The 21359-nt window shown below is 39.6% G+C and overlaps 1 protein-coding gene across 1 annotated transcript in view; it reads left to right on the top strand.

The window, feature by feature from the left end:
- Window positions 1-21359, top strand: part of CHN2 (chimerin 2) — a 187663-nt gene that overhangs the window by 144610 nt on the left and 21694 nt on the right. The window contains exon 7 of the mRNA XM_089533023.1: window positions 9621-9698. Within this exon, the coding sequence (XP_089389149.1) occupies window positions 9621-9698 (78 nt within the window). The remainder of the gene's footprint in view (window positions 1-9620; window positions 9699-21359) is intronic.

Raw genomic sequence — 21359 nt, 5'->3', positions numbered from 1 at the left:
GCAGGGTGATATGATGCAGCCTTGTCTGACCCCTTTACCAATTGGGAACCATTCTATTTCTCCATGTTCTGTTCTGACAGTAGCTTCTTGTCCTGACTACAAATTCCTCATCAGAACAATCAGATGTGTTGGCATTGCCATGTCCTTAAGAGTGTTAGCCTTTCATGATCTATACAGTCAAAAGCTTTGCTACAGTCTTAGCACATGCTATTTTTCTTTTGGAATTCCCTGATACACTCCATTAGCCATCATATGTCTGCAGTGTGGTTCCTAGTGCTGCTTCCTTTCCTGAACCCTGTTTGGACCTCTGAGATTTTTCTCTCTATGTATGGTTGGAATCAAAGTTGTAGAATTTTGATCATAGTTTTGCTTGCATGGGAGATTAGTGCTATGGTCCTATAGTTGCTGCAATCTTTTGTGTCTCCTTTTTGGGGTATGGGGATGTATAGTGATCATTTCCAATCTTTTGGCTATCATTTTATTTTCCATATCTGTTCACATATATTAGTTAACACTAGAGTTGATTCTGTCAATGTGGATTGCAGCAGTTTGATTGGAGTATCATCTGTTTCTGGTGAATTGTTTTTAGCCATTTCTCTTAATACGTTTTTCACCTCGCTTTTTAGAATTTGGGGTTAATCTTCATATGGCTCTTCATTCCAAGTGTCTTTCATTTTTTCATCTCTTTTATATAACTCTTCTGTGTATTGCATTTAACATCTTTTTATTCCTTTCTGGTCTTGAATTATGTTATTTTTATTGTCACAAAGCATCCTGGTCTTTGGTTTAAACTTTCTTTTGATTTCCCGGACCTTGTGAAATAGATGTCTTGTTCTTCTCTTTTTGTTGTTGCCTTCATAAACATACATACATATTATAGCATTCTTAAGCAGAGTTTGGAAAAGTAACATTATGGCTGATACTTCCCAGTATCTACTGGTAGGAAGATCTGGTAGTTGTGGTCCCAAAAGTTAGTTTTTCCAATTTTCATTTTAAGTAAGTCCCATGCTTTGGGCTATGCAGAGGAAGATTAGTGTGTTCATCCACCAAAAAGAACAGCAGTGTTTGCAATAGAAGAAAGTCAAATGACATAATCCACAACTCTGTGGACACTATGGTGTGTGTTTTTAATTAACTCCCATGTATGTGAGCTGACAGCTCTGTAGACAGAAATGAATGTGTCTAGGATGTGAACTCTATTTAAGTGAATAGTAAAGACCTTATATCAACAGTCCTGTATTACAGCAACCATATACATAGGAATCTGCTGGAGTAAGGGAACAGTGTAATCTTGACTGATTTAATATGACATGAACTATTTCTGCAGCATCTATTGTGTGTATGCAGAGAAAGTATTTGTCTCTGTAATAGTGGAAAAAAGGGAAAGAAGGGAGAAACAAAGAAATTGCCTTTCTCTGAGTTTCTCTTTTTAATGGCATTTTAATAGTAACATCTCAGACAGAATGTAGGCCTATGACTCTAAAATGGTCATCATTTTTCTCCTATATGATTTTTAACTTCTTTACCTGGTAAAGTGGCTTCTTCACCAAGCAAAGTTAAAAACCATATAGGAGAAACTTTGAAAACTTGTGTGATGTATTTAATGCTTTGGAGTTGGCCCAATAAAGGTATCACTGCTTCTGGATTTTTGATTTTGTTGTACAGTCGGCCCTACTTATACACAGATTTTTTTATACACAGATTCAAGCATCTACGGTTTGAAAATGTTAAAAAAAAGGATACATTTCAAATATCAAACCTTTATTTTCTATTTTTTATAAGGGACACCATTTTGCTATGTCATTAAATTTAATGGGACTTGAGCATCCACGGATTTTGTTATCCACGGGGGATCTTGGAACCAAACCCCAGCATATAACAAAAGTCCACTGTATGTTACTGTTGTTGTTAATTAAGAGCCAAAACAGACCGGTTCGAAATGCTGGCTTCCCGGTGGCTTGGGGGCATGGCGTACGCACAACGCATGCTCTGATGCCAGCCCAAAGCCCCCTGGCAGCCACTGGGCTGCCCACATGTTGTCCAGCTAAATGGTGCTCCAGTGAGGTGTTTACATGCTGCATGTCATAGGTGCACCATACAGCCATGGTGGGGAGGGGCAAGCCCGCTTTTTGCCAGCTCAAAAAGGAGCAGCATTTTGCCACTTCTTTTTGAGCCAGCAAAAAGCCAGATTGGGGCTGTGGTGTGCGGTTGCCGTGCCTCCAACCCGACGCTCTCAGGGGAAGCCGCCCCTTTGGGGTGGTCTGTTTTGCCCCTCAGTCTGATTAAAAACTGGAAATGTTTTTTTTTTTAAAAAAAACCTCCCCAAATCCTGCTGACTGGGGAATCTCGGTGGTATCATCCAGAAAGTAACTTTTGCAGCTGCTGGAAGAGAAATGCTTCCATGGCTTGTATACTCTAAATATAGGCACATTCTATCTGTGTCTTCCAGCCTTAAGTAGTCTGGACGTTTGCTATCAGCTCAAGCACCGGTCTCAGCTGCTATGAGTCTAAACCATCCTGCGGCAGGCATGTTAAATCTAGCAGGAAATATACTTTGCATTAACTGGCCTACAGCAGGATCCACCGTGCAGCTTAACTGTGGAGTTGGATTTAAGATGGAATTCTAAGTATGCTGACTTCAAAGTAAGTTCCACTGAAATCAGCAGGGATACATCTAGAGTAAATCAGCCCAGCCCCAGACAGATCCCTATGCAGAAACAGACTTCCACACAGACAGCCAATCTGGATTTAGATGCACATCTGTGAAGGCATATCAGAATGTTGATCAGTTGAACTGCCTGAATCTTCCCTTTGATGTGGAGGTGGAAATACATTATCATATGGGAACACAATTAAAAATGGATCCAGGCCAGTACGTTCAACATTATGGTGCCAGCATATTTTAATCTTGCCTGAATTGTGAACAGCTTAGATTGAAAGTTTCCCCCCCTTTAAATCATGATAAAGGAGGGTTGGTGTTGGTGTTTTTTTTAACTCTGTTTTTTAGTTTTGCAGCCTGACAAGATATCCTATATTACTTTGGCCCAGTACATGCCACTCTGCAACACATATGTGGCAAAAGAATCTCTCTTCTGTTTTATAATTAAATACATTAAATAAACACATTTATTGTACCCTTGCCTCCCTATATGCATTGTTTCTTTGTAGGAAAGGACCACTGACAATGGCACAAGATAACTGAAAAAGCAAGCTGAATGAAAGAATGAATGAAATGTTGAGTGTGATAATTGTAGCAAATTATAGTCTGCCTTCTATTTATCAGAATCGCACACCTGGGCTTTTCCTTTTCTACTTTGAGGTTTATGCCTTAACGATATATAACTTTGTCTCATTATTGAATGTTTGTCCTTAAGATAACACCATAATTGATTCAAAATAAGTCTTCTGAAAGGATGCATGATATATCATCATAAGCCTGCAGTTCTGAATCTATTATCTGCTACATTGCATAATGATGCACCTTATGTAATGGGATTTTTATAATTCAAGTGACATCAGTGCAAATGCGAGACTATTACTAGAAATACTAGAGTGTTACTAGAAAATTGAGCTTTTATGGCTTTGCTTATTAGTGTTGCTGACATACACTAAATAATACAAGTTGCACAGCAAAATGCATATATAGCAGGAATCCATAAACAAAGAAGAGGTATTTGGCAAACCAGACACAGTATCAGCATTTTTTAAAATTGTGTGTGATGTAATCTGGTAGCAGCCAGACTGCAAATACAAATGATTGATAGAAAATATAATAGGATCAATATTTCAAATAACATTTCCTCTTCTTTTGTGTAATATCCATTTAACTCCACTCTAAGGTATCTCGTAGGTATTTGATCATCTATAGTCAAAAAAGTAACTTCTCTAGGCTCTGGCTATTCTCCCATCACAGAATTCTATTCTAAAAGATTTGCTGGACTTTAAGACTCTTTGTCTCCCAGAGCCCATATGGCCAAAAGGGAGGAATGGCCTCTGCCTACATGGATATCACTCCATACTATCTTAACAGAGAACAACAACTACATCTTAACAAAATGTAGGTCTGTGACTCTAACATCATAACATTTTCTTTTCTCCTATATGATTTTTAATACCTTTGTCTGAAGATGAAGCCAGTGGAACTTTGAAAGCTTACATTATGTATATTGTACATTTTGGTTGGTCGAATAATGGTATTTCTGTTTTGTGGATGTTGGCTGTTGTTCTATTTTGGTGTATGGACCACATAGCTATCTCTGGATATGTTTCCAGTGTAAGTAGTTATAGGATTGCATCCCTAATGTCTTGATTAAAGGCTGATCGATTAAGTGCAGGAAAAAGAACATGGTATGTGTGGTTCTCTGTAATGATGATCAAGATACCAGAGAAAATGGTATATTGGTGGGACGATTATGATAATGATGTAGTAGTAGTAGTAGTAGTAGTAGTAGTAGTAGTAGAGAACAGCACTCAACAGCAGCCCCGGGAAGATCTGTGTCTGGATACAAAGTTTAAAACTTTCTACTTGATAGTATCAATGAGCTGTCTTATCAGCTAGAGAGCAGGATTTATTTAGCAACAGGGTTCAGTGGATATTAGAGCAATAGAACCTGTAGAATTAATTTAAAAGGAAGAGGAGAGAGGAGCATGGGTATTGTTATTTACTTGGAGGAGTAAATAAATTCAAGCAGCATTTATGCATACAATTTATTGATTTTATAAAATATGACAGCTGTATAAGACAGTGGAAAATTGCAGAGTCTGGTCTTACTGAGGCTGGAGTTCAAATCAGAACAGGATCATATATCTGCACCAAGCCATATACGCAATATATTTGTTATTTGCTTCCATGTTAGAAAATTAAATTAAACTTTTCCTCAAAAATCCCTGAAAAGGAACAGGCAAGTAAAGCTCTCTAAAATACTTTAGTATTTGCTACACTGTACATAGTGTATAGTATATTTTTAATAGTAATTTACTAACAGTACTGAAACACAAGCTGAAACACAAAACTGCAAGAACAAATTCAAGACACATTTATTAGTAAGTGTAAAGCCAATACAAATAGAAGAATTAACTACACAGTGATTTTATTTTCCACATATCTACTGGAATGAAGACAACATTCTTGAGGCAGGGCATTCCAAAACTCTAAAACCACAACTGAGAAAGCTCCCCTTCTAATGGGTGATGAGCTTATCTTACAGAGTGATGAATCTGGAGCAGGGTCTCATAGAAAGATTTGAACATTTTTCAGAAAATCATACAGGAAAAGATATTCCTTGAGATGTCTGGAGCCTACTTATGGCTTTAAAGCTCAAAATAATTGTCTAGAATTGGGCACAGAAAACATCCTTTAACCTATATAGATATTTTAGAACAGGTATAGCAGGATTGGTCCTGATTAGTACTTGGATGAGAGACCACCAGTGAAGACCAGGTGCTGCAGGCTGTGGGAGAATACAGACCAATATTTTGTGCCGGCCTGTGAGCGTAGTCACGGTGTAGCGTCCGCATGCTCGATGCTGTGACCCTCCCTCATCACACCTTGATGCCACACACTCATTTACATGGTGTGCAGCATCATGGCGCTACTCAGGCACAGTGTCCCAACAGCGCAGCACGGAAGGAGCATCATTGGGGCTTCTTTTTGCTCCCTGCGGAGGCCGTGGCGTGCAGTTGCTGTGGCCCCAATCCGGGGCAAAAAGAGTCAGTGTCCAGCTGGCCATCTGTATAGCTCCTATGTTACACAGGAAAGAACTGGCAAAACTACCTTTTGAGTAATTCATGGTTAAGGAAGTCCTATGAAATTCATGGGTAACCATAAATCAATGGGTGATTTGAAGGCCTACAGACAAACGCACACAGAGAGTATGTTTAGCAGCTCACACTTTCTAGTAGATGACTGGCTATTATCTGTACTAGCTCAAGTTTCCAAATAGTCCAATATGGAAATATGCATTAATAAAATGTTTTGTCAGGTGTTTGGGTTATATTTAACCTAGTTAGAATACTCTGAACAAATATCAGTTGTAAATTCCATTTTACACACTTATACTATAGTTTGTGTGTTGTGTGCCTTCAAGTCCCTGCCGACTTATGTCAACCTTAAGGCAAACCGTAGGGTTTTCTTGGCAAGATTTGTTCAGAGGAGGTTTGCCATTGCCATCCCCTGAGGCTGAGAGAATATGACTTGCCGAAAATCACCCATGGCCGAGCTGGGAGTTGACCCCTGGTCTCCAGAGTCATAGTCCAACATTCAAACCACACCTATATCTAAACTTTGCATTGGATGGAAATTAAGGCCCAAACAGACTGCAGAAATAATCCGCCTTGAGACCGCTTTTAACCTCCCCTGGCTCAGTGCTAGGGCATTTTGGGACATGTCATTTGTTGTGGCCCCAGAGTTCTTCTCTGACAAAGAAGCCTCAACACCTCACAAAACAACAGTTCCCAGGATGCCCTAGCACTGAGCCAGGGGCGATTAAATAAAAGCGGTCTCAAGGCGGATTATTTCTTCAGTTTGTTTGGGCCCTAAATAAATAAATGGCCTTTCTATTACTTGTGTGGATCCCATGCTCTTTGGAGGAAAAGACATTTTCTTTCCTCTCTGTTTAGCATGGAACCCAAGTCAACTGGCCAAAGATGTAAAAGATCTGGAGCTACACTAGTCTGCTCCCTCTCTTGCATGGAATTCCTGGTAACTATGAGATAGCTACAAAATGGCCACAAGATGGGTAATTCAATACAGTGCTGATAAACTGTGATCTATTCTGTAACTATGAAGTATGCCTGCTACAACCTTTGGTAGCAGAGGATATATATTCTGTAAGAGCTGATATGGATAACAGCTGAAATGTGCCTCAATGATATACTCTTGTTGTCCATAGTATTGTCATACCTTTAGGAAGCTTTCTCAAAGTTAATTCTCCACTGTAGTGACTGCAAGTAAGGTGAACAGCTTGTGGCCTCCAGATGTTGGGGCTGTACAGAGGAGCTGATCAGGGTCATGGCAACAGCATGCCACAGCCCAAATCTGGCCTTTGCAGGGCACAAAAAGAAGCCACAAAAAGTGACTTGTTTTTGTGCCCTGCAAAGGGTGCGATAGCCACAGTGCCACAGCTTTACAGCATTCCTTCAGCGCTGCATCATGCCACCCTGGGGGCGGAGTCAGTGCATGTGTCTTGTGGACGCTATGCACCGACTCTGCTCCCAAGCTTGCCTTTAAGGCTGGTCTGCACAGGGCCGTTGTCACCATTGGCTATGATCACTAGAACCACTCCAGCAACATCTGGAAGACCACAGGACTCTCCTTGGTGTGAAGCATCAACGATCTGAAAGTGTATACAGGCATCTTATAGATGGTGCCAGTATGGTAGCTTGACAAACGGGAGTTGCTCATCTGTAGTGTGTTGCACCATCACCACAATTGCTGCTATAGTTTAGCAGTGATCATGTGGCATGGGATTGTATACAGATTACAGTTGGAGACTGGGCACTGAAAATGACCAACTTGTTTTGGTAATCTTACCAGCTCTGTATTCTAGTTTCACTTTCTTCTTTCTTCTTGACATCTTGACTTGTCTCTAGACTATCAAACTTTGCGAAATGTAAATTGGTGATGTTCATATTAAGAGGTTTCCCCTTGTGAGTCAGCCCTGTTGAATCTCCATCAAACCATATACTGTCGAGTCAATCTATGGCAACAAATATTTGTATAAGGTATAGCCCACTCCATTGGATAGACCCAGACTATCCAATGTATACACCATCCACACATAGGGGTCAGGATAGCAACAGGCCTGAGGAATCTCAAAGTTTACAGATTTTTTTAATGTGTGTATTAAGCATATGGGGAAGAAGTTCTAGTGTGCCGACACTGGAAGTGCTGGATTGGGGCCACAGTAACCGCACACCCAGCCATGTGCCCGCTATCCGGCATTTTTCCAGAACAAAGAGAAGCGCCAAAATGACGCTTCTCTTTGGCTCGGAAAAGGAGTGCCCTTGTGGTGTTATGCCTACTGACACCCTGGCAATCATGAGGAGAAAGGGGCGGCCCTTTCTCCTCCAGATTATTCCCACGGCCATGCAGTTGCCACAAGAACGATCCACTCTAAGAGGAGATGCAAAATGCAGCTCCTTCCTATGATGCTGCCATGACACTATGACCGTTTGGATGTGTCACACAAGACACTTCATGGACGCGCACCCCATGTGGGTGGGGCTGTACAGTCATGTGCCACCGTGACATGCTAGGGTTCAGGAGCATGCAGTTGCTGCGCACTGCCGAACCCTAGAATCGGCCCCATGACGGCGCTTCCCGGCCATTGAGACAATGAGCTGTCTTTTCCCAGAAAGGGCAAAAACCATGGTGAGGCTAGAAGCAGAGCATGGGGAAAATGTTAACGCAATGATCTAAGAAATGCCCTGGTTGAAACCCTGAACAGAAACACTTCTATGTTGAAAACTTTTTTACTGGTTTAGCTTGTACAGAACTATATCAGAGATGCCTACATAAGGACTGTAACAACTGGACTGGAAAGGCAAGCATGAGACAAATAGGAGAGGCCATTGTTCTTCAGTATAACTTTTATCTGTCAGTATGAATTCTCATGCTTTACTGAATTTATTTCTTCTCAGTGGATTGCACTGTATATCTGTGTGTGTGTTTCTGTATCAGTCAAGTTGTACACTGAGTCTATAGTTTGCATCTACTGCTGAAATAATCAGTAGAAATACTGAAATTATCTAATTACTTAGTTTATTCAAAATCAGAGCCTATCCCCCCTCCCCCAAAAAATCTTAATTCAATGCAATGCAAAGAACTGCTAGTAATCCTTTCAAGTGCTACCAGATTTTCACTTCCATGGGATATATGAAAAGGAAGAGATTTTTTAGCCCTGCAAGATTAAACAATCATTGGGATTTAAAGGCTTAATCTGTTGGTGTTTGTACTGGAATAGCTTACCAAGTCTCCAGCTCTAAGTGCAATTGGATGCAGCATTAGAGTCATTTATTTTAAAAAGGAAAGGAAAAAAAAACCATGCTCCCTAGTAGAAGTGATCTATCTTTTGAAATGTGTTGTGGCGTGAAGCTGTAAAGCTGTCCCACAGCCAGTATTTCTTTTTTTCACTGTCTGGCAGGATAGCACTGCTGGGGGGAGGGAAGAGAGAAGGGGGAGTTGCTCCATACATGAATCTAAGCTATTGTCTGAGACACACGTCTGTTTTAAAGAAGTATCACAAAGCAGACTGTTACTTATTCAGATGCAGAAGCTCCTTCCATCACACAAGCCAGCCCATTCAAGTCACATGCCAGAGGTCTCAGCAGAATGGGCTGCTGCAGCTGCTTCAAATCTGCTGTCTAACATTAGAAGCAGTTGGACAAACCTGACAGCCGCCAACCTCCCAGCCTCTGCAGAAGACAGGGAAAAGATCTGGGAACCCAGCACAATGTTTGCTGAGGAGCTGTGGCTGGAAAATGAGAAAGCCTGCACAGTGGTCCACAAATCTAAGCGAGGAAGGAAGCGCCAGGAGCTGCTGGCAGTGGCATTGGGGGTTAAGATGGGTGTCAAAGGGGCACTCTTGTGGCAACCTCTGAAACTCTTTGCCTATTCGCAGATCACATCTTTGGTCAGGAGAGCAGCGTTAACACAAAATGACAACCATTTCAACTATGAAAAAGCACACAATTTTAAGGTAAGGACATCTATTGACTCCTTCTGTTTCAAAAGCTGTTGTGTTTGGGCTTTTTTTGAAACTCATGTTTTGTTCCTTTTGTTAGTTGTTCTCTCTCTTGCCTCCCCAGCCCAACCCCCATATCAAGTGATACTGATTTTCTCCATACTGTACTAATAACATTTGTTTGAAACTTCGTGGTACAAAGAAAAGACTCCAAAGAAAAATAGAAGGGTCAGAAAGGGGAGAGGAATTTAGTTACTCAGAATCCATGGATCTCACAGAAATATGGACTACATTTATGCTCCTGATGTAATGGTGTTTAGTAACTGTAATATGGGTTACCTATTGGGTTAACCATTGAAAGCAATGGTGTTTAGTAACCTTAAGCATACTGTATATACTCATGTATAAGTCTAGAAATTTTAGTGAAAAATTGACCCCAAAAACCTGAGTCGACTTATCCATGGGTCAATATGAGTATTGTACTTTAACTCTTATTTAAAAAGGAACCATCCCCTGATGAAAGACAAGAGTGTAATCTGTCCTGAAAGCACTGAGCCTCTTCTATTCTCTTATCCATCCAGCCTTTAGTGTGAGCAGAAACAGTTATGCCTGCTGGAATTTTGTAAATTCTTTGGCATTGTTTTCTTTGCTTCGTCCCCTAGATCCTTTGTTACATGCACCTAAGTTTTACTCTCAACTTATCCACGGGTCATATCAAAATCCATAATTTTGACCCCAGAACCTACCCTCGACTTATACATGAGGTCGATTTATAGTTGAGTATAATACCTAGATAATACCTACCTACATACCTAGATGTAACTAAGGTCCAAAACACACTGCAGAAATAATCCAGTTTGAGGCCACTTTAACTGCCCTGACTCAATGCTAGGGAATTCTGGGAAGTGTAGTTTAGTGAGACATTTACCTTTCTTTGTCAGAGAGCTATAGTGCCATAAATAAACAACAATTCCCAGAATTCCCTAGCACTGAGCCATGGCAGTTAAAGCAGTCTCAAACTGGATTATTTCTGCATTGTTTTGAAACTAAGTCACACTTACAGCAATGAAGCTTGTTTCTGAGGAAGCATAGTAGATGGACACAGGACAACAGCCTTATGCTTGTAAGCAAGATCCTTTGATTTATGGCTGCTGTGTAACATAAGGCATTGTAAAATCGAGTACATTCTAAATTTGATTTTAAAAAATGTCTCTGTCCCATCTTTAGTTTTGCCTGTGAAGGTAGCCCTCATGCTAATCACTCAATTGAAGGAAAAAGGATGTGGAGCTGTGATATCCACACAGAGAGGTGTAGTGCCATTCATTGTCTAGTATGCTTTGTTGGGCTCCATGTGCTAAGAAAGTATTATTGAGAGTACTGCTGAACTGGCTGATGGAGAAACCTTTTTGCTGTTGCTTGTTTAATCTCAAAAGCTATTACAAATATGAGGAGGCTTCCATGATGTCAGTTTATAACTGCAGGAAGCCTATCTCCCCTTCTTCTTGGCAGTTACTGAGATTATGTGTTTGCATATAGGGGTGATTCATTCTTAGAAGCTTGGCTTCCAGACATCTTGTTCTTTGTCTTTTGGGGGGAAGTGCTGCATTTACTCTGGATTGAGCCATTCTGCAGAGATCACAACTTGTTGGAAATGTTCAAACTCCTATTCAGTGTGTATCAGAAACAGACAGATGATAACTCTCTGTAATCATAAAGGCACATGTTCTGGTTTACTGCTTGCTTTGCCAGGAAGTTAAGGCTATGTTCACAACTATCTAAAAACAACCCAACCTCTATCAAGGCTGCAGGGGTAATTCACTAAAAAGAACCAAGGATATTTTGTAAATTGCAGGGAGGGTTGAAACCACAGCCTGCCTCCAACTGGGATAGATAATGGTTATCACAGAGTACTCTTGTCCACAAAAGTCATAAACTGTGAGAAAATAGTATGTAGAGAGATCTTGTAGCACCTTTGAGACTAACTGAAAGAAAGAAGTTGGCAGCATGAGCTTTCGTAGACTTCAGTCTACTTCCTCAGATGATAGTAAACTGAAATCTACGAAAGCTCATGCTGCCAACTTCTTTCTTTCAGTTAGGGGCTGTACGTATGGTCGGTGGGATGCCGCCCCTTTTTGCCCCAGATGGAAGCGGTGGCAACTGCCTGCTGCGGCCTCTGCAGGAAGGAAAAGCAAGCCCCGAAAAGGGGCTTCTTTTTTTGCTTCCTGGAAGGGGTGTCATAGTCGCAATGGGGCAGCATGGTGATGTCCCTTCTGTGCTGCGCCATTTGGGCGCTGCACAAGAGTTGCGCCATGATGCCGCGTGCCCTTCATGGTGCAATGGGGATAGGGTCACAGCATCCAGCATGCAGACACTACGCTATGACTCTGTCCACAGGCCAGCACAAAGTGCCAGTCTGTATTCCCTCTTAGTCGTGTTTCTTTCAGTTAGTCTTGAAGGTGCTACATACTGATTCTACAGACAAACACAGCTATATCATTGAATTCTACCACTGTGAGAAAATAGTATTTTGACATAAATGTATTAGTCTGTCATCTCCTAATCCAATGTGAATTATTTATAATTATTCAGCAAATGTCTCCCCATTTTATTCCTTTCCAATGGTTTGACCAGAACATACTGAACACGTACTAAAATGAGGGGTTTTTTTTCTTGGACTGTATAAAAACATCTAGAACTATATTTAAAAATGTTGCCTAAGAATCTCTTTTGAGCTTTTGTCATAAATGCCAGTGCTTTTTCAAAGGGTGAAGGGGACTCCCACTTCTCTCTTGTTGAAAGCATCCTTAACCATTTTCAGATTTTCCCCTAGTCATCATTTTCTATGAAAAATGGTTTCACTTTAGCCAGAAAAATATTTTCTCATGACTTAGGGCATATTTTCCACACTGACCTATACATTCTTTCTTTCCTCTTCAAAATTCCCCTTCTTTGGTCTTTGATTTAAAATTGGATGTCTGCCCAGAACCTTTTATTTGTTCACTCTAACTGTTCTGCTTGCTTCCTGTTTTAAAAGAGCTATAATTTAGCTGGTAAATCATATGATTCATTTTTCAAACTTTAAATGCATGACTTAGAAACTGGATTTTTTTTTAAACAAAATGCCTCATGTGAATTTTAAGTACTTTGACTATCTGAAAAGATCAAGAAAACTGTACATTGAAATAAATACTTATTCATCATGCAGAAACACAATCTGATATAACTTCCTTATATTAAGAGTGTGCATATTGTTTTGCAAAAATGAAATAAATTGAAGATTTTTCCTCAGTGTATAATATTTATGACCTCTTTTTTGCAACGAGTGTACTAAAGACTGCTCACAAGTAATCAACACAACCAAATCACAAATGCAACAGAACAATACATTTAAAAGAGTAACAACTATTTTAAAAAAACACAAAAAGAGCATTGTATAATAAAAGACATGCTAAAATAAATCTGTCATTGGTCAGCCAGTCTTTTCTTTCTATCAAGGCTGTTTCACAACTTGCATGCCACAACTAAAAAGGCCCTATTGCTTGTTCCCCCTGCCCCAAATCTCGCTTCAGACAATAAGAAGAAATAAACAAACACCTCTATAATAGAATGAAGTTCATGGGTATTCATATGAAAAGAGATAACTGGCTTTAAAGGTTAGTGTCAAGACTTGGAAATTAATTGAAATGATTGCCTTTGGCAAAGGATTGGAGTATTACAGTATAGCTGTTTTAATGGGCCACCCCACTTAGAGTCCAAGATGGAAGTGACAGGGTTACTAGTGACTGAGGTCAGTTCTAGGTTTCTCTCCTTAGGGACACAGCTTGCTTACTAGAAAAAAATGGTGAATGTAATGCTGGGTGGTGCCTCCCATGTCAGTGGAGCAGTGCATCTACTCTGGGTTTACTCAAAACATTAAAGGAATTTTCATAGATCCTAGGTTCAGCATCTTTAACACCTCATTTACAGTTTGGACTAAAATGCAGAGCTGAATCATCATCCCACAGATATGGTGGCCCCTAACTGCCTCTAGGCAAAAGATATTCCTGGGAGTTAAATACCTATCCCAACTCATGACCATTCCCTTTAGTCAAAATCTGTTTTTACAGCTTCATAATCAAATAGTAAAGGCTAAAAGTAAATGTAGGTGCTTTCAGAGATTCAGCAGTGACTGTTCCAGCAATGAATACCCAGCCCACAAGGAAGGCTTCTCATCACCCAACTGAGTGACAACTTGAAAATCCAAATTGGTCCCATAGATGTACAGCAACTCTAGAGGGCTGCATGCATGGACCCATTAAAAATGCCACAGATCTACTTACCATCTCTTTGCAAATGGGGCTGGATTTAGCTGACTCCCTTTTGCTGCTGAATAAATTTATTGGCAGGACTGTTTTTTTAAAGTGTTCCATGCATTCACCACTGGCTCCTCTGCACATAGTTGTTCAGGCTGGGGCAGGTATGGCATCAGTTCATGAATGTGAAACATATCAGCTAATAAATTTGTCAGTTAACAAAAATAAAACTTGGAGTTGATGATCAATAAATATTTAATACTAGCTCACATGTGATGGCCCCCATACTCTGTGGAATCTGATGAAAATAATGTTACTTCATAAGAAGCATTTCATCCACTTGTTATGGAACACTTTAAAGATAGCTGTGCTATAGAAATTAATGCATATGGTGAGGACAGTTCATGACATGGAGTTCATCAGAATGTTTGACATGTGCTACTGTCAAGGAACACACAGTAAAAACCATTTGCTTGCAACTTTATCCCAATTGGCTCAAAAGGTCACAGTTTTTTGGAATAACTGAATATCAAATAATCTCTTCTTGGCAGTAGATAAAAATAGGAAATAGATTTAATAAGTTCAGCAAAAGCTAGCCTAGCTCTTCTCTTTCCTTTGTTTTAAAATTTTAAATAAATGTATTCAAAATATTAATTTATACAGTACAAAATACTTGCCTGCAGCACTTTGGCTTGATGGTGCTCAAAAGATAATAAATTCATATTAATGTTCTGGATGAATTAATAGCTGAATCTAAGCTACTAATTCATTCGTTTTGGTCTTAAACTGGTGCCTGTCATCAGTAATGGACTGGATGAGGGCAAACAAATTAAAACTTAATCCAGACAAGACAGGGGTGCTCCTGGTTAGAGAATAGGGATTCAGCCTGTGCTGGATGGGGTTACACTGCCCCTGAAGATGCAGGTTCGCAGCTTGAATGTGCTCCTGGATTCAACTCTGAGTGATGGCTAGGAGTGCATTTGCTTGTGCTCCAGATGCATCTGTTTCCTGAGACATCAGATCTGGCCATAGTGATACATGCCTTAGTTACATCCCTGTTAGACTACTGTAATGTGCTGTATGTGAGGCTGCCCTTGAAGAGTGTTCAGAAATTTAGTTGGTCCGAAGAGCTGCAGCCAGATTACTCATAGATGCTGGTTATAAGGACTTCTTTGTTTTACAACTCCCTTGGTGCAACAGCTGCACTGGCTACCAATCCGTTTCTGGACCCAATTCAAAGTGCCTTACATGGTTCAGGTCCAGATTATTTTAAGGAGCATATTCTCCTTATGTCCATGTTCTAAAATCTGCTGGGAAAGCCCTTATTTCTTTCCCACCACTTTTACAGGCACATCTGGTGGTAACATAGGAGAAGGCCTTTTCAGTGGCTACCCCAGGCCCTGGAACTTCTTTCCCAGAGACGTTAGACAGACACCTGCCTACTTTCTTTTCACAGATAAGAAAAGACATTTCTGTTCCAACAGGCATTTGATGAATGATGTTATAAAGCCCATCTTACATAATACACTGGATACAGCGTGTGTGTTTTAATTATATATGTCTTAACCTGGCTTAAATAATAATAATGATGATATACTAACATCCATACATCTGGGTGAAAGAAATTTGAAATATTTGAACATTCTCCTAGATTTAAAGGAAGATTTGAGAAAATCTTCTTTCAGATGGATGGAGACCGCTTATGGTGTTTTGATGATTATTCAGTCTGTTCATTATGGTTATTATTTTAAAATATGTTAGCACAGTTATTTCTTATCATATAGTATGACATTGTGGCAGTAAACATGCTGTTCTCAAACAGCAGATGAGGAACAAATCTGTGTCTGCACTCTACCACTTCAGAAGCTGTAAACACTATGGAGATGTCTGAACTGCACATTGTAGTACCCAGAGAGAAAGATGCTATTTACATGGCTTATTTGTATTCAATATTGCTGATTTCATGTCAAAAATCAAAATAAGTGTCTTTCCAGTTCATCAGTTCTGATGAACTGCTAGGAAATAAGCTTGCAGACTATAGCCATGTTGTTTCCCTTCCAAATAAAATTTGGAGAGAGGGGTTCATATTGAAAAATCAAAAAGAGCACTACATGTTGATCTAGATTCTCAAACAAGAAGCATGGGAAAGAATGTGTTTCTAAACTTCTAAAATCCTTAACTATTATGGCACTTCTGTCCAAATTCAAATGGTATCTAGTACCCATCAAAATTATGAACTTACAACTCATGAAGATGTGCTGGAAAAGAAGTGATAAAATGATGGTGTCCTCATAGAAAGATAGTGGGTGAGGATGTTTGCACATATTAAGAAACATCCTGGGGATATATTGCTGTTTGATCTTATGATAGTCTTGTTGGATATTATGGTCAAGAAAGCAATTCATAAACTAGAAGGCAGCAGATTGTGGAGGTTGCCTTCTTTTATGAGGAGAAATATTAAGAACAGATAATTTCTTGCTTCAATTAAAAGGTCATCACAGCTCCTGAATTTAGTGATGGTTTTATAGAGAAGGACATACCCAGATCTAATTGTAATAAACTTGGCTAATTGCAGATATAAAAGACCACTCACATTCCCTTCAATAATACTATACTGATTACAGAATGGATAGCTAACTAAATTATAGATAACAAACAAATGTTACTGAATTCTTTATATGAATATCCAAACAAAAATCTGTTTAAATTTTTATTGTTCCTGGGTATTCTGGTTTCTTTTATTGATATGGATTTGTTGAATTATATGTTATGCTATTCTAAAATGTAGGGAGTGTATTATTTATTTTATAATCATATCCTGTTGGCTCACTGCAACCAGTGCAAAGGGGGCATGAATAAAAATACGGCCAGTCCTCCACATTTGGAGCTTTGACTTTCCCGGATTTGATTATTCATGATTTGAATAATCTATTCTCTCTAGGAATATCTAGGTCATCCAGCGTGACTCTATGGTCAACTTCTTCCAGAAGATATACTTGAAGACCTAGAAGATGTTCACACCAGTGCTTACTGTGGGATAAGCATTGGTAAAACACCGGTAAAACATCAGGGAAGGCCGTGTATATGTGTGTGAAATCTCTACAAAAATTTTCATACCAGCGCTTACCGTGGGGCAAAAGCTGGTAAAATGCCAGTAAAACGTCAGGGAAGCACATGTGTGTGAAAGGCTGACATGTTTCTGAAACGTCAGGGAATCATCCCTTCACGTCTAGTATCCTTAAATCGTTCGTGAAGCAGCAGTTTCCTATGAAGTGAAACTTTGCGTTCATAGGAAATTGCTGCTCCATGAATGATTCAAGGACGCTAGAGGCGAGGGGACAATTCTGTGATATTTCAGAAGTGTGTCAGGCTTTCAGACACACGTGCTTCCCTGATGTTTTACCGACATTTTACCAGCTTTTACTCACGGTAAGCGCTGGTATGAAAATTTTCATAGAGATTCTTAGAGAGAACATTTCTCTAGGCAATTGTAAGTCCTCTGGTACAATTCTGTGGTCAGCTTCTGGCAGATGTTGATCATAGACTTGTGCTGAGGGACCTAGAAATTCCTAGAGAGGTGTTCTCTCAGGTTTAAAAAAGGTATTTTTTTATTTACAGTTTTTCCACTTTCACAGGGGTCCACTGCCCCTAAACTCAGAAAATGTGGAAGAACCACTGTATATTGATTCCAATGGCAGAAAAAATAACATTTCCCACATTTTGGACCCTTTTCAGGATTTGTTGCAGAGATACGGAGGCTAGATTCTCTGTAGCTTCCTCTGTACTCCTATTGACGGGTGCAGGAGGCTCAAGCAACACAAGTACAATCCTGCAGCTGGGTCTCTCTCTCCACCAGGAGGACACTAGCAAAATCAGGTTTTCTTTGGTCCTTCAGCTGCCAAATGCCAGTAATGAAATTGCCTCTTGTTGTTTGCCCTCGCTTCCAATTTATGGTGATCATGGGGTTTCCTTGGCAAGATTTGTTCAGAGAGGATTTGCCATTCCCTTACTCTGATGCTGAGAGAGTGTGACTTGCCCAGTGTCACCCAGTGGGTTTCCATGGCCGAGTTGCTCCCCACTCCCCCAAAATATATAAAATAAAGAACTAAAAAAGGAAGGAGAATTGTCTTCTGGATTTGCTGATAGAACTATCGTTTTTCCTTTCTCAGACATCAGCCCTTATCCAATAAATTTAACCAAGCATTATTTTCAATTATGAGTTGGGGAATGTTGAAACTGCAAGTTCAATTGAATTTGCAGTTATGAGTTCAGGAATATTGAAATTGTTTTCCTGAAATGCTACAAATAGCTTAGATTCTTATGTAGATTGAAATGTCGTTGGAAGTGACACTAACACTGCAAAGTCTTATTTGTGTTAAAAAGCCCTTTTGTATACCCACAACCTCTGGAATGGAACTTTTTAAAGTGTACATCCATTGTTTCTGCATGATTGCTACTAACATTTTTGGATAGCCAGAGGTCTACAGTTGCATCATACCAAATGTTACATTTCATAAATAATTTGATTTAAATATCCAGCACTTATAAACACCTGTTATAATAATGTCAGAGTAACTTCTCTGCATTTGTTTTTATTTCGTTGCATTAAACAAAAGCAATTATGGCCTTATTTGAATACAATACTTGGTCTTCTTAGGTCTCACCTCCCTTCTCCAGCACACCCACAGGGAGAAGATCAGAAGCTTTCACTTCTATTTTTAACTAACTACTAGTTATTTTTATATCTGAAGCAGGACAAACTAAGCTTAATATTAGCTATGTTTTATTTAAACAAACCAACTTAAAGCAAGTTTATGATGGTGACTGTTTCTTGGGTCCTCACTGTACATAACATGTTTTCGGTTTAAGGGCAGTTGGAGGCCATTCTTCTTTCTGAAGGAGTCTTCTGTTTAAAGGACTGTCCAGTCCATCAGTTTAAGCATAAAGAACTGCAAAAGGAGAGAGCAGTGGTTTTGATATTCCCTATTAGAAGTTATAACCTGGACAACAGACTGCAAAACACAGGTCATATGGTTAAACTATTCCCCGCCATAGTACTGAACATTTGTTTAAATGCAAATTGTTGTTTTATACACATCTGTGTCCTATTTTGTCTTCTTTGGATAATGCATTTCCTCTTATTTCCATATGCAACTTGTTTCCCTTAACTATATTAGTTCATCTTAACCAAATTTAAATTTACCTGACAAAATGTAATCTTAATCTTTTTGGATTTGGGCACAACAATAAACTGTAGTAGAACACATGACGTCTTGAGTTTCATGTTACATTAAAGCATGTCTTTTATTTTATATTTATATTTTTAGTCCATGGGAAATGGTCTATAGGAAATTATAGTCCATGAGGAATTATTAGGAATCAAATGAAAAATATAATTTCCATTTCTTAATGCATTAACATTTTATATGCTGTAGCTGTTTAAATAGTCTCCAGCAAAATTTCTGCTTTTATGCAGCATCAAAGCATGCCCAAAATATTCCAACGATTAGAGCAGAACAGCTTAAGAAGATTAGAACCTTACAGTTTTAATAATAAATAATGAATGTGGATTGGTCACTCAGCAAATCAAACATAAAGCATTTACATTCAGGTACAATTTAACCAATCATCACAGACCAAAGGTACAATATGGGGTTCATAAAGCCTGATGTGGAGACTGTTCTCACAATCAGTTCTAAATCATCAGGTTGCAGAGCACCAAGACATCAAGTGATGTACATACAGTGTGAATCAACTCTGTCTGCTAAGGGGTGAAACAGACTACCCCAAAGGAGTGGCCTGCTGCCATCCCTTTGAGCACTGGATCAGAGCTGCAGCAACTGCATGCTGCTGCCCCAATCTGCCGCTTATCTGGGCCAAAAAGAAGTGTCTCTTCCCCATTTCTTCAGTGCAGCATGTCTAAATGCTGCACCAAAGAAACATCATGATGCCACTTTGGGGTGGAGTTGGGGCATGTGGCGTGCAGTTGCCAGTGTGTACAGCCTCTAACTGCACACTTTGGTTTTTAGTACTTGGACAGGAGACCACCAACAAATACTTACCAGATGCCATATTTCAGAGGAAGGAACTGGCAAAACTGTCTTTGAGTATATCTTGCCCAAGGAAGTTCTATGGAAGTCATGGGGTCACCATCTGTCAATAAGAGAAGGCACATACATACACATGTTTTTTGCACAAAAAACTAGAGACACTCAATCTGTGAAATGGCTATTGGATAATAAAATTGATACAGCTATTTATTGTTAGTATAATGAGTTTATTACTGTCACATTTCACTGGAGTTAAAATTGGATGCTCTAATCTAAGAATACCTGACAACTCAGATATGCACATAGGTCTATTTCACATGCAGGGACATCATTCATAAGGATGGAAAGAGCCAACTGTGTTTAGTAAGGAAAGCATGTGAACGTCAGTTTTCTCCGTTTTGATGAACACAAAAGCCATTATTGAAGAGAAGAGCTCTTTGTGCATTTTGTTTATTCCGAGCTGGGATATAGTGCTTTGTTGATTTCCATTGGCAACTGAATTTTTGCACCTGATTAACCTTGATAACTGTTATAGCACCCATCTGAACATGGCATAAGCTTTACTGCAAAAGTAATTCACACTGAGCCATGAAATTAGTCTGTTCCCATTATTAAAATTACTCCCAAATGAATACTTACCTATTTAATTGGTTAATGAATGGGTCCACAAATTAAATAGTTATTTTAAAACATACACACACACACACACACACACACACACACACACACATTTGGGAGAAGAGCAATATGATGTCTTTAATCATTCAGGCAATGTTTAAAAAACAAAGAGAAAAAGAAAATACAGGGAATGACATTAAAACAGCCTAGGTGATAAAGATGAGTGATAATGCTATGACAGATTCTCTTTTAGACTTTCACATGGTGAAAGCTCACTATCATTGTCTGAGGGGTTAGAATAGAGTATAGGTCTCCTTCCACTAATGGAGAGAACTACAACTCATGGTGTATTTGTATGTGCACTCCCTGTCCATGAGCACAAATCTAGTACCAGTGGTGTACTTTTGTCAGTAGACAACCCAAGTAAGTGAAGTTGAAGGCTTTCACACCTGGCATCCCTAATTTTTTGTGAGTTTGTTGGGCTATATGGCCTTGTTCTAGAAGAATTTATTCCTGACATTCCGCCTGCATTTGTGATTTTTATGGCTGGCTCAGTCTGCAGTGTCTCTCGTGTTCCTTGATTTGCATTTGTTGGGTCCCTATACTAGGGTTGCCATAACCCGGCGGCCCCCGTGACATTCACGGTTTCGGGGGGCCCCTCCCGGTCACGGTCCGGTTTGGGCCCCCACCCGTGCCTTGTTCCCGGTTTGGGGGGT

Source organism: Sceloporus occidentalis, unplaced genomic scaffold, assembly GCF_023333645.1.
Source record: "Sceloporus occidentalis isolate IW3139 unplaced genomic scaffold, rSceOcc1.0.p SCAF_7, whole genome shotgun sequence".
NCBI lineage: Eukaryota > Metazoa > Chordata > Lepidosauria > Squamata > Phrynosomatidae > Sceloporus > Sceloporus occidentalis.
Note: the sequence above shows the minus strand (reverse complement) of the source record. Positions and strands in the feature narration are given on the sequence as shown.